Here is a 12,689-nt window from a genome sequence, read left to right on the forward strand (position 1 = left end):
TTTAAACGAAACAGCCGGGAGAGTTAGCTAGCTAACGTCAGTATGCCAGTTTAGCTTGCAGTGGAGGCTGGAGATGTTCTGTCAACTACGAGCTAGTTTAACACAAGCAGTTAGTGGGACATTAGCTGTAGGACATGGATGTGGACCATTCCGCCTACGTGAAGGAAAGGAGAATTGACTTCAGGGTTGATAAATGCATGTGTCTGTATAGTATACATTTTCTTCATTGAAGAATTCCTCAGTTGTTTTTATGATTAGGCAATTGATTGTTTAGTCTATAAAATCTCAGAAAATAGTGCAAATGCATCCCTGTTTCCCACAGCCCAATGTGATGTCTTCAGTCTTGTTTCGTCCGGCCAACAGTTCAAAACCCAAATATATTCAATTAACAATGATATAAAGCAGGTAAAGTAGCAAATCCTCAAATAAATAATAATTCGATTTAGATAATTTGGCACTTTTGCTACCCTGCCTCTCGCCCAGTGTCAGCTGAGATTGGCTCCAGCCCACCACGACCTGCAAAGGATGAGCCTTTATAGAGAATGGATGGATGGACGGCAGTGGATAAATGACACAAACAATTAATCCCTTATGAAAATTCTTATATTAGATTCTTTTTTATGATTTACTAATAATTTCAGCACTACTGACATACCAGAAAATACAGATGGAAATTATACAAACTATAATATTTGTATTAAAATTGGCATATTCATACATGTGTTGATTTGTACCTGAGGAAGAGAATTACACCAGACTTACCACACAGTGTACACATAGCTGTGTGTGTTCAGTTAATACTACTATGCATGGCCAGACTGCTGCCTCATTCAAATGGACACAGCAGGTATGAGACACCTGACATACAGATGGAGATGACTTGAAGGGCAGTGGGCCGGGAGGTGATGTCACCTGCCCTTGAGACTAGAACTAGTAGCTGCAGATCCAGAGTCAGTTGAAGAAAGGTTGACATAGGTGGGTTTGAATTTGAAGCGCAGGGCACACTTTCAGGGTTGGAAGACGTACTCAAATACTTAACCACATTTTATGATCTCATTTCATACTGTAAGTGACATCTGAATCTGCAAAGTAACTCCAGCCATCACTGGAGTCAAAAGTACAGTGTTTTCCTTTTTTAAAAAGTAATACTTAAGTAGAAGTTGATTAAAGTGGTGCTGAAGTCCAGCTCTTGCGTAAATGTGCTTGTTACTTCCCCCCCTGTGCACACTAATCACTTCAGTAGTGATTAGTTGTCCCAGAAAAGCATCCAACAATACTCTGCCTAGATTGATGTTTTGACTTGACCTCTTTTTGTTCGGCTTTTATTTTTGATTCCTGGAGAACAATGAATACATGCTGTTATCTTTGTCTATTTTCAGCACAAATGAGGGCACAAACACTTTACGCTGTGAGCTGCTTCTCTGTCTTGAGCTCTGTTTTAGCACACTCATGTTTCTGTGATTAAGACAGCAGATATTGAGAGCCTCCGTGCCCAAACCCCTTTTTCTTGTGTCTGTGACTCACATTTTGGGTGCATTGCTCGACCATGTACACTACTACTGGAGAAAAGTCTGTTTAATGTGAGCACAGAAGATATCTTAGAATTTGTAGTGTGTCTTGAGCTTTACTTTATATTATTTGCATGGACAGAGCTGCTCTGAAGGCAGAGTTAGTTTTAAATAATGTTGGATTCAAATTCAGTGAAGAAGAAGTCGAGAGAAGTGGTGTTTGTGATATAGTAAAGCACTCTTGCTATTTTATAGTTACAGCTAGTTAGTGAACACAAAGATGATCCTCTTAGAATAGACACATAACATCTTTCTACAGCCATCAATGATATTATTGTAGGCTAGTGCTTTGTCCACATGCAGTTATTTTTACAGTATTCCTGTAAATGCATTTTCCTTTGTCTGGAAAGTACTTTGTGCTTCTTGCCCGTATTATTAGAGGCTCTGTGTGCTTTGAGCGCCACCGTGTGGTGTGTGGAGAGTTTGTGAAGGCTGTATGTCCCATCCAGTATTTGGTACAGCCTATACAGTGCATCTTATTAAGTCATTTATATATATTATTGAGCCTAAGTCTAATTTCCTTAAAACGGGAAAAGATTTTTCAACATGTTTCCGATACAATTCAAGAAATCTAGAAATGAGTGTCTGTATCTTGACAGAATAAATCATCACAACACAGGAATGAAGAAAAATAACCCTTGATTATAAAAACATCTTGAAAAAAGTTGTTTGTTGTGTAAAACAAGATGAACTAATCTTACTAATCTTTTCCTTGAGATTTGTTGGCAATGCTGTCAAAAGTAGAAGTAGTTAAACAGCCAGTGAGCTAATTTTTCTGTAAGCTGATGTTGATCAAGTTAGATCCACAGGAGACACAAATATTTTATTTATAACAATCAGATTAAATGACGCCATCCAGTTGGTACAGTTGTGTATCAAAGGTAGACTTGACACTAGCACCCTCAAGTGGTACATGGCTAAACTGCACTTCATTGCATTAACCCCCCCCCCCCCCCCCCCCCCCCCCCCCTCTTTTCTAGCATTGGCTCTTGGCTCTTCAAACTGGGAGGCAGTGCTGCACTGTGTATTCAATAGCATCTTACTTTCTTCAGCTTTTGAGAAAGTGGTGTCTCGTGGCTCAAAAGTTACAAACACTGCCTTTGCCTGGAATGTGTTGCATTTAATCCCCTTACAAGCTCACGTTTTCTTAGAAACCTCTCTCTCGATTAAAGATGTGAAGGGTAAATAAATCACATTTTAGAAATTGTTGGTAACAGAGCATAACTACCTCTTCATTTGGCCTGTAAACAATAGGCCCTTTCCCTGTGTGTACTGTATGTCTTTGACAGGGTGAGTGCTAAGGTGGCAGGGTGCGCTGATGCGCCAGATGGTGGCAGTCTATGAATAATGGATCATTGCCTTCAGTAAGACAGGTCCAAGCTGATCTGAGGTCAGCTGAATGACACAGGTGGCAGCTGTGCGGATCCTGCTCAGCGGTGGAATGGGCCACCCAGGGGTGAGCTGGGCAGACTGGCTCTTGATATGCAATACCCATGTCTGGCTTAGGTACTGCAGATACAGCACAACATAAAAAAAAGTATTTTAGAGTCTAAGGCTCAGAAAATATTTCAAGATATTGTGCTTATTTTGAGTTTTGCAAAAGGTAAAAGCAAGCACAAAGTACTGACATGTGACCTGTTCTCTCTGAGGTGTGCAGTTGTTTTTCCTATTAATGCAAGACATTGACTCTCATATTGGGGTAATGATTTATATATGTAACGTAAATAGAATTTTTATACAAAATTAAATGAACAAGCCATCCTCATCCGCATAACAGTATAATACAGATCCAGATTAAATGCAGTTAGCAGTGAAGCTTCTGTTCCAGTTGATAATGAACAGTAGTGATGCAGGTAGCTAGAGGCTTCAACAAACTCACACCAAGAAAGAGGGAGCCACAAAGCCACTTCATGTGCGTTTACTAACCACCTGTTGTCATCACAACAGCAGGATGGATTTTGTTTTTCTCCAAACGGAGGGAGGTGCTGTGTATAGTTTCTGCATTCTGTTCACAATGTGGTCAGACAGGATGAGTAAACACAGTGTGGCTCTCCTCATTCTCATCCCTCTTGTGATTGGTGGAGGTCTATGTGTACCTGTGCTGAGCAGGTAGGTCTTCTTTACTTACTTCTGTATGTCTGTTCTCAGTTTTTCATAGATTCCAAAGCACAGTTTGTTCATCAGTTTCGAGTGACATTTGCAGTTTATTAAGCTGCAGTGGCTAATGCTAGGAGCAGTTAGCATTTTTAAACAACAATTGAAGAAATATAAAGTAATGTAATAACATGTCTCTGCTAGCCGTGGCCACGCAACTTGCCACTTTACATTACTTTACATTTATTTGGCAGAAGATGCTTTTGTCCAAAGCGACAAATTCTGCTGCATTTTTTTGAAATATGCTGGGGGGGGGGGTTCTAGCAGAATTTGAGTGTGTAGTTCTGCTTTAAAGTTCCTATGAAAGGGCTAGCAGAGTGCTATTTGCATATGCTGTAAAAACATGAAGCTAAAAAGGGACTTGTTGCGGATATTGATTGGCCTTTACAGCTAATTAGCTAATGGCAGCTACAGTTAGCAGCCGTTAGCAGTTACTTTAGCAACAAGTAAAAGCTATGTGTCCATCAGGAAACTCCGTATTCCCCGCTTATTAGCATTTATCAGATTGTTGTCCATAATTGAATTATGATGTGCATGTAAACACAGACATTAGTTTGACTGTCCGATGTCGTCCACCTCTGCAGTGTGATGGTGGTGCTGTCATCTTGTTTTTCTTCTCGTGCCGTTTCTTCCTCTAGCAGAGCTGATGAAGGTACAGCAGAGTTAGAACTGCTCTTTGACCCCGGCCTCCTCAAACAGCATGTTAGCCTCACTGATGGTAAGACAGCCGTATGTCAGTTTATTGAGGTTGCTTAACAACTCATGATCTTTGAATTATGTGGTGCTCTTTCAAGACAAACACTGAACAAAAGCAACACTGATAAAACAAAGAGGACAATGTGGTATTTTAGACAAGAAACATTTATTGGATACTTTGATCCATCTGATCGTGTTAATGCGTTGCTGCAGATTACGGTGAGAGGCCCCTCCCTCCTCCTCTTCCCCCCGACACTGAATGTCCTTATCAACCCAACCTGGACGATGAGTACTACTAACAGAAACACTAAGCTGATGGGTCCTGCATGGAGTATCACCTCGAGCAAAAACAGCATGTTAAAATAAAAACAGGAAAAATCAAGGCTTCTTGTTTGTCATGTCTCTCATGGATTTGGTCCTTTTGAGGACAATACAATAGAAAATCAACCTCTTTTCATACACACACATAACACACTGCTGCTGCGCCATGGATTTAATTTATAAATAACAACAGTAGTGTTATTTTTGATTGTTGCTTACGGATAATGATGATATGACGTCATCTCCAACCTGGCAGTGTGTGGTTTTTAATTTTTTTTTATTTTACTGGAAGTTCTTCATATTGTTATATATTTCCATGAATTTTCCCAGTGAAATGTCCTTCTTACTGTTGAATTTTTCCAGGGGTTAAATATTTTCTTCTGGAGTGAAGAGAGCTGATGCGGTATGATGCTCAGTCAGTCCTGTCTTTTAGTTTGAAAAATGTATCCAGAATTCATAGTTAATTTGTCCCACTAAAGACATGGGCTGTTTTTGAAACCGCTGACTGTACTAGCAGTTTGTACTGATGTGATGCAAACAGCATGCAAACAAAAGCAGAATATGCAGTATGTCATGTATGACACTGGCATGTCGTACTGATTTGAATCCAATATGCATCAGACCCGTCTACCTCGCCTACTGTGTCCCACAATGCAAAGCGCTGGCAGTGGATTGCCATTAACGTTACGTAAACTTTCACTGATTTCACCTCAGCAGTCCACCAAAATCTGTTTCTGAACAAATTTGAGGCGCAAAATAAGTGACCCAGTTACTGAATGTTCACTCATATTAGATCTACAAGGCCTCATTTAAAAGTTAGTTCTGACTTTTGGCAGGGGTATAATACCTGCATGATTATTGCTTCTGCTTTCCAAAACAGAAACTGGCCAAGCCTGGCCGGGCATACTGCAGAATAAATTGATTTGACAGTTTCGTACTGCAGAGTTGGAGTCGGGCAGCAGCATGTCAGCTGATCAGATGAAAATAAACACCAGGACCTCACAAGTACAGTAATAAGTAAATGTGCTTGTGTATATATTTGTGCAAGTGATGCCAAACTTAATAATGACAGGACACCGTGAGATCTGCATTAAAATTTTTAAATAAAGAATAATTCACACCTAAAAAAAAATTCCAAAATAAAGAGAAATTTCACATACTACATGTCAATACAATGTAATATTTATAATTACAGATATTAAATTATTTATTTATATATGGCATGTCTATACACCCTTTGTATAGCCCCCACTACTTTACATTTTCTCCTGTCTGCCTGATTGGCTCTTGAGAAGGGAACTCATATAAAAGTCAGTATTGATCTCTTGATGTGAACACGATGGCTTTGATCAGCAACAGCAGACGACTCGATTTTTTTTTAAAGGAACAAACTGTGGGGACTAGTGAGATGGCTGAATTGACAATTTCCACATCCTTCAATTGATGAATCTTTCTTTTACAGACATTTTATCTTCTGTTAAATATAGATCACATAAAACAATCTGTTACAAATTAGTGTTAGTGATAAATGATGACGGAAGCTCACGTTCTGTTTGTCTTTCACTGCAGAACAACTGTGCTGTAGCCGTGCTGGACCCTAGATGATGATGATGGTGATGATGATGAAAACAATATGGCAATCCTTTGGTTTTCTGTTACGATCATTTAGGCCCTCGGTCAGAACACATCTTAAAAACAGAGTTTAATCTAAAGATTGACAGTTTGACTGGTGGCGAAAAATATTATTAAAATTAAAATTATCAAAAGAGTGGCCAATCACCTTTCTGTTAATAGACTAATCGATAAATCGACTACTTGTTTCAGCTCTACTAAAGTCAATAGTCAAGTCACAAGTATTCATTAGCACACTGCAAGTCTTTCAGGTGCGGGCCAATAAAATGTCATTATGGCGAGTGTGTATCTGCGTATAGTATTTTACATAGCTGGGACAGTCCTTACAATACCTGTGCTGAATAATAACATGTTCATGGTGTGTGCCTGTTGCTGTCTTTTTACTTTTTTTTATGGTTTTGTAGAGCCTGCTGCGAGTGACATGATACAATGGCTATGAAATATAATGTGAGAGTCGTAATCTTAGAGTAAATAATTGTTTGTTTAGGTTGTTTGCCAATTTCACTTATTGAAATTTGCTGCTGTATAGGCTGTAAAAATAATACAACAATCAAAGGCGTATCATGGATGTATTAACAGAATGGAATTAGATATTTTGGGCACATGAGCGTTTACCTCCTACATACTTGTAGTCTGTTGATCAGAGAACTTTCTTGGTTTCTTTCGGTCTTGTCTGTTTAACTTCTTCAGGTAACAGACAGGTAAACTCTGTATTAACAATTTCAATGTAACTGTCACTGTCCTGAAACCAATATGAGCTGTGACAGCACAGGTACAGCACAGCACAGCACATTTAGTGCAGTGGAAAAAAGCTCAAGTCACATCAAACATACTCCTACATCGCAATTTGCATTCAAACTCTTAAACTCAACACACACTCAATGGCAATCCCTTCAAATGTAGTGATAATGTTTACTGAGGAAGGTCACAATGATCTGATGGAAAAAGAGGCACTACTAGTAAAGATATGAAGACACCAGAGTTAGCTTTTGCTCTCTTGTCAGCACCTGTACCGACTGTACCGAGGATCAGCCTCATTATCTCACCACCGCCACACTGAGAGCATTTAATGTTTCTGATGCGGGAACTATGAGGAGCACGTTTCTGGAACACCACGTGAAGGAGATTCTGTATGTCGGACCTCGTCTTGTACCACCAAAGAGCCTACAGGCAGATGTTGTGTTTTCTTTCCTAGTATTAAACGTCTTTGTCACTGATTTCATGCCTAGTTAGAACACACAGTAAAGAAGCGCAGTGTGTCTGGCATTAGACTAGGAATTAAGGACTAAGGCTTTACTGGGCAAATGGTGGGGGCTGTTTAGCTTAGCACTACAGTACCAATAGAAGCCGCTAATAGTTTGAAAGGAAAAATCCACACTCGTACACCCTCACACTGTTTTTATTTTTTATCATGGACAAGTGATGCTAAGTGCATTTCAGGAGTTAATTGTGATCCAGTGTTTTTTTTTTTAGCTACTCCTATTTCAACCCTACAGAAAACCAACAGATCTGCTGGTAACTGAAACTGCGGTACTGCTTTCTCGTCTATTGCCTGCCGTTTTGCAAGCCACTAATGATTATTTTCATTATCAATTCATCATTTGTTCCATAAAAAGTAAAAGAAAAAAAAGAAAAAAAATACCAGTAACAATTTCTCAAAGCCCAAGTTACAACATTCAATAGATATTAACAAATGTTCACATTTGAGAGGCAGAAACCAGTGAATTTTTGGCATTTTTGATTAAAAATGACTCAAAATACTAAGCAAACTAACTTTCTGTGGATCACCTAATCGATTAATCAACTAACAATAATTTCAGCTCTGATCTGGCCCTTACCTTTCTTTGTGCCAAACTGAAATGCACTGTTTTTGCGGAGCTTGTTTTTTTTTTTTCTGGGACTTTCCTGCTACTTGGTGCACACTGATGAAAGGCGACACAAACCTCTGCTACACTTGTGCCTCTGCACTGTATTGTGAGCCCCACCTCGCAGTGTGCACAGCTCATACTGGCCATCACATTGTCTGGATTTGAGGTTTGGGCCCCCAACATTAAACGTTTAAATAGGGACCAAAAAATGCAAAGAACATCACCTATAGCTGGTTTTCTAATAGTGTTTTAGGGCAGATTTTTTTGTTGCCACTGAAGAATGTGGATATCACCTTCATGGTGTGCTAAAAGGATCAAATTTACTGTTTCTACATGGATTTGTGTCACTTGGTGATCACATTTTCAGTGTGAGGATGTTATTTAGCAAATATACACCTCCCTCATCATCAGACCCTAAATATGTAGTGTCAAAGCAAACTCATCACGTGTTCATTTTCCCAAAGCTCAGCTGCTGTTTTTCTTTTGTCAAGTGCAAGAACAAGCTGGTGCAGTCCAGTTCGGCTCCTGGGCTTTCAGTGTTGCACCTGCTGAGACGACGCTGCAGGCTAACTAGCGCTGCCAAGGCTGCGGTGATACAATGTTTGTGCTTTCCATGGACAGCCTGTGATCAACCACCTCATCACCGACTCCATTTTGCATATTTTCTTTTCCCAAGACACTTCTCCTTTGGCTCATTTTCATCTCCTCTCGCTGCACAAAGGTTTCACCACAGTTCCAATACTTGATCCTTCTTCTCCTGCTTGTTTGTCAGATGTGGTAATTTTTTCATTTTTCTTTTTTCTTTTGTATTTTAGATATGTCTGTCCCTCATGCAACATTATGTTATGATACAGTGTACTGTACAGGGCTGTGGTTGAAGGCAGAGCATTGCTATTCCAGGTAGATGTCCTCTGTAGGGCACGAGACCTCCACAAACTCTTTATAGTACAACTGGAAGGCTTTCCTGAAAGACAAAGACATATACTTCAGTTACGCCTAGACTTCACTAAATCCTAAAAAACCCATCTCGAGGTTAGCTTCTGTTCATGTTCTAAGAATTTAAGCTCCACTGGACAGTAGGGCTGCACAATTAATCAAATATTAATCACGATTTTGGCTTCCCACAATTAAGTGAACATGATTGCGACGTTTAAAATGCGCGCCCTGCTCATAGAAAACTCGGCTGCACATCATATCAAGCGCTTCCTAAACTAACAGCCAGCCACCAGGAAACGATCGAGATGTTTTGGTTTCACTTTTGGGGTAGTCTTGTATAGCCAGGCCTATCACCACACTTTGTTTAGCACTGTACAAAAGTACAGGCTTTGCTTTTGGAGAGTTGTCATGCCGCAGTGTGCCCGCCCTGCAGCGGCAGCCTGTGCTAAAATGTCCTGGAGGTTGCGGCTGCAGTCCAAAGTAGAAGAGTAAAATACAACAGAGAGCAGACGGGCAAAACGAAACGTGTGGAGCAGAAGGCCAAGAGCTAGTCCCTCGAAACTGTGCAATAAAAACATTTTGTCCCTAAAATCAATGACTAATCGTGATAAATAATCATGATCTCAGTATTAGTGATTATCATTTTGGCCATAACTGTGAAGCCCTACTGGACAGTAGAACTTGATCAGCTCACCATTTCTGCCAAAAAACAACAAATAGGCTATTTTTTTTTAAACAGAAATTGCAGTTAGGGATTCATCTCCATATTTGAAATGTGAAAAAGTCCATAGAGATTTTTAAACACATCTTCTTTCCACACAGCCTCTCATCCAGTTTTGTGACTACAGAAACATCAGACCACGGCTGGAGTCAAGATGCAGCCAGCATTGAGCTGCGTTAGTCATGCTGCCAGATCTGTGACAACAGTGACTGCAGTGTCATGTCCTTGTTGGCAATCTCTACAAGATGAGTTGTAATGTAAAGTGATCTAAGCAGTTCTGCCATTCTGTCAGGGAGAGAGATCTGTTCTGGATTGGCCGCAGATCCTGTTTTGAAAGATCTAATGAAATTTAATACCTTGAATACTGTATGTATGTATATATATATGTGTGTCTGCCAAGACTGCACAATCCTGTCCTATATAAAATTAATCTGCATATGGATCTCATAATAAGGGAGAAATGATTTCATACATGAATTCAAAAAGGAGGAGCATTGAGCATAGCAGCATGAGAGAAGAGTGAATCTTACTTGGGACAGACAAAACAAAAAAAGACAGGACTTGAGTTTCCAAGAAAAAATCTGTCATCTAATACAGATCAGCTGTTTCTAATCTCATTCAATCACCCAAAGAAGTCCAGATTGGAGCGTCCCTAAACCAGCATCTGTATGTGTCGGCAGACATTAAGTAAATGCACACACCTCCTCCATGCAAAGAATGAATATCCAAGAGCTAATGCAGAAGAAACTCACCCTACTGACTCTGCAAGAGGTTTGGTGGAGTTCTCAGACACAAACACGTGGCAGGCAAATCTCTGGTCTGCTGGGTGCTTAGTAATGAAACCAAAATACCTGCAAAGAAGGAAATAATAATAATAATAAACTGCTGTTTCACGTTTGATCGGTTAGCAGTCAAGAGGTCCAGTCTATGTCTGAAGCCTGGTACATTTGTTGGTTTCTAGCGAGTTATTGTTTGGTCTATCACGTTTTTAATCTCTGCTAATGTTTGTCTGCAGTGTTTTTTTTTTATTCTAGTACAACAACAGTACAACAACATTGACTGCAGTGCCTGATTGAAAGTCCTGCTTTGGGTTTGCTGCCTTTACTTACTTGCTGTTTTTGGGGTGATAGCCACAGAAGGAGACGTTCTTTAACTGGAAGAAGTGATTGCACTCGTTACTCTGTGAAGACAGAAAAAGAGAGAATAAATGTCTTAGGTTAACATCAAGGAAGCTGCTTGCTCTACACTTTTACTGTGTTCTTTTTTTACTCATTATCACATTATTATTACTCTATTATTAAGCTGTACGCAGCACTTGAAAGTTGTAGATTGTCCAGGTAGTGCTACATCAAACTACTATTTTGTGTTTTATATAATTACTTAAGGGTTGTACTTTAAATGTCTTTCATCTTTGATCATTTCTGGATGGATGATTACAAAAGATGAGTTGTGTTTTTTGTGTCAGATGTTATTTGAAGAGTTTGGGATTGGAGGCAAAGTTCCTTGTTGTTTTTTCATGTAAGAAGCTCTTTTCTAACAAATGATGCTTCACCACAATAATGTATTTTGTGTCTTATAAGCCTACTGTATGTAGAGTGGGGAAGTGCGTGTGCATACATAACATCTCAACATTTATCATGTTCATGAAAAGTAAGAAGTGACTACAGCTGTCAAATAAATGTAGTGGGAGAAAAGAATGTTATGTTTCTCCCTGAAAAGTTGAGGAATAGAAGTTTAAAGGTGCTCAAAATGGGAATATTCAAATAAGATCTTCCCCTTTAAGAAAACACTTCCCTTGCATCCCCTACGCCTCTGCCTGCAGTCCCTATCAGCAGCCACATGGGGGTGCCATGTCTCAACTGTTCAATGGCATTCTGGCGTGAAGGTGAGCTTTTATTTGACAAACCCTCACGAAGCTGCACTCAATTTAGTTTACATTAGAAAGACAAGGGGACAGTAAGAGTCTTACTCTGTCACAGGCATAATAATCCTCTTGAACTGCTAGCTTGATGCCTTTCACACTGATCTCCAGGTTGCAGGAGGAAGGCGGGTTGTACTTGACTGTCATCCTTCTGTTGGTGGCAATCTAGAAAACAAATGTAAAAGATGACGTGAAATATAAAAATACTCAAAACCCTTAAAAAGAGACTTTTAACCTGTAAACCAATGCTATACTAGATGATAATACAAAGTTTGAAAACTAGTATACTACTGTTAGCTACTGTATACTACTGTTTTTTCCAGCGCAGACACACAGTTATGAATGGTTTATAACATACAAATGGGATTTTTTGCATTATGCCACGTGTCTTCCTACCAAGGTTTTCGGGGACAATAGCTGATGCATTCCTTAATGTTGTTTTACTGTAGTACTAAAATGCTTTACACACTCAAACACAAATGTGCACAACACGGGCCTCGTACCTTCTGCATAGCTGCACACAGAACATCGTTTCCTTTGTGGAAGGGCACTTGAACTGAGCCCAGGAACTTCAGCCGGTATCTATCCATCCATTCACTGCTCTTCACTGCACAGGAAAGAAAGAAACACATGGAATAAGAGCAAATATCCAGGAAATAATATAACATAACATAGAAGAGGTAGCAGTCGTTTATTTAAGCACTAAGGTGAAATTTTAGTAGTTCCTTTTTTAAAAGAGACAAAATAGGTTTAGGGTTACGAGGCAGATGACCGCCCACCCAGAGTCCGGTTCTGTTCAAGTTTTCTGCCTGTTAAACGGGAGTTTTTCCTTGCCACTGTCGCCAAGTGCTTGCTCATGGTGGGAATTGTTG

The 12,689-nt window shown here is 39.7% G+C and overlaps 1 protein-coding gene and 1 long non-coding RNA gene across 2 annotated transcripts in view; one reads left to right on the plus strand and one right to left on the minus strand.

The window, feature by feature from the left end:
• The first annotated feature begins 3,600 nt into the window (after positions 1–3,600).
• Positions 3,601–4,751, plus strand: LOC139284067 (uncharacterized). Its single transcript, XR_011597333.1, has 3 exons — positions 3,601–3,677; positions 4,364–4,440; positions 4,632–4,751. It is a non-coding gene; the product is annotated as an uncharacterized lncRNA (long non-coding RNA).
• A 4,379-nt stretch (positions 4,752–9,130) lies between these two features.
• The window catches only part of mapk8ip1b (mitogen-activated protein kinase 8 interacting protein 1b), a 46,643-nt gene continuing 43,084 nt past the window's right edge, over positions 9,131–12,689 (minus strand). The window contains exons 8-12 of the mRNA XM_070905307.1: positions 12,321–12,424; positions 11,866–11,982; positions 11,006–11,076; positions 10,649–10,747; positions 9,131–9,203 (exon numbers count right to left, since the gene is read on the minus strand). Of these exons, the coding sequence (XP_070761408.1) occupies positions 9,131–9,203; positions 10,649–10,747; positions 11,006–11,076; positions 11,866–11,982; positions 12,321–12,424 (464 nt within the window). The remainder of the gene's footprint in view (positions 9,204–10,648; positions 10,748–11,005; positions 11,077–11,865; positions 11,983–12,320; positions 12,425–12,689) is intronic.

Source organism: Enoplosus armatus, chromosome 1 (assembly GCF_043641665.1).
Source record: "Enoplosus armatus isolate fEnoArm2 chromosome 1, fEnoArm2.hap1, whole genome shotgun sequence".
Lineage (NCBI taxonomy): Eukaryota > Metazoa > Chordata > Actinopteri > Centrarchiformes > Enoplosidae > Enoplosus > Enoplosus armatus.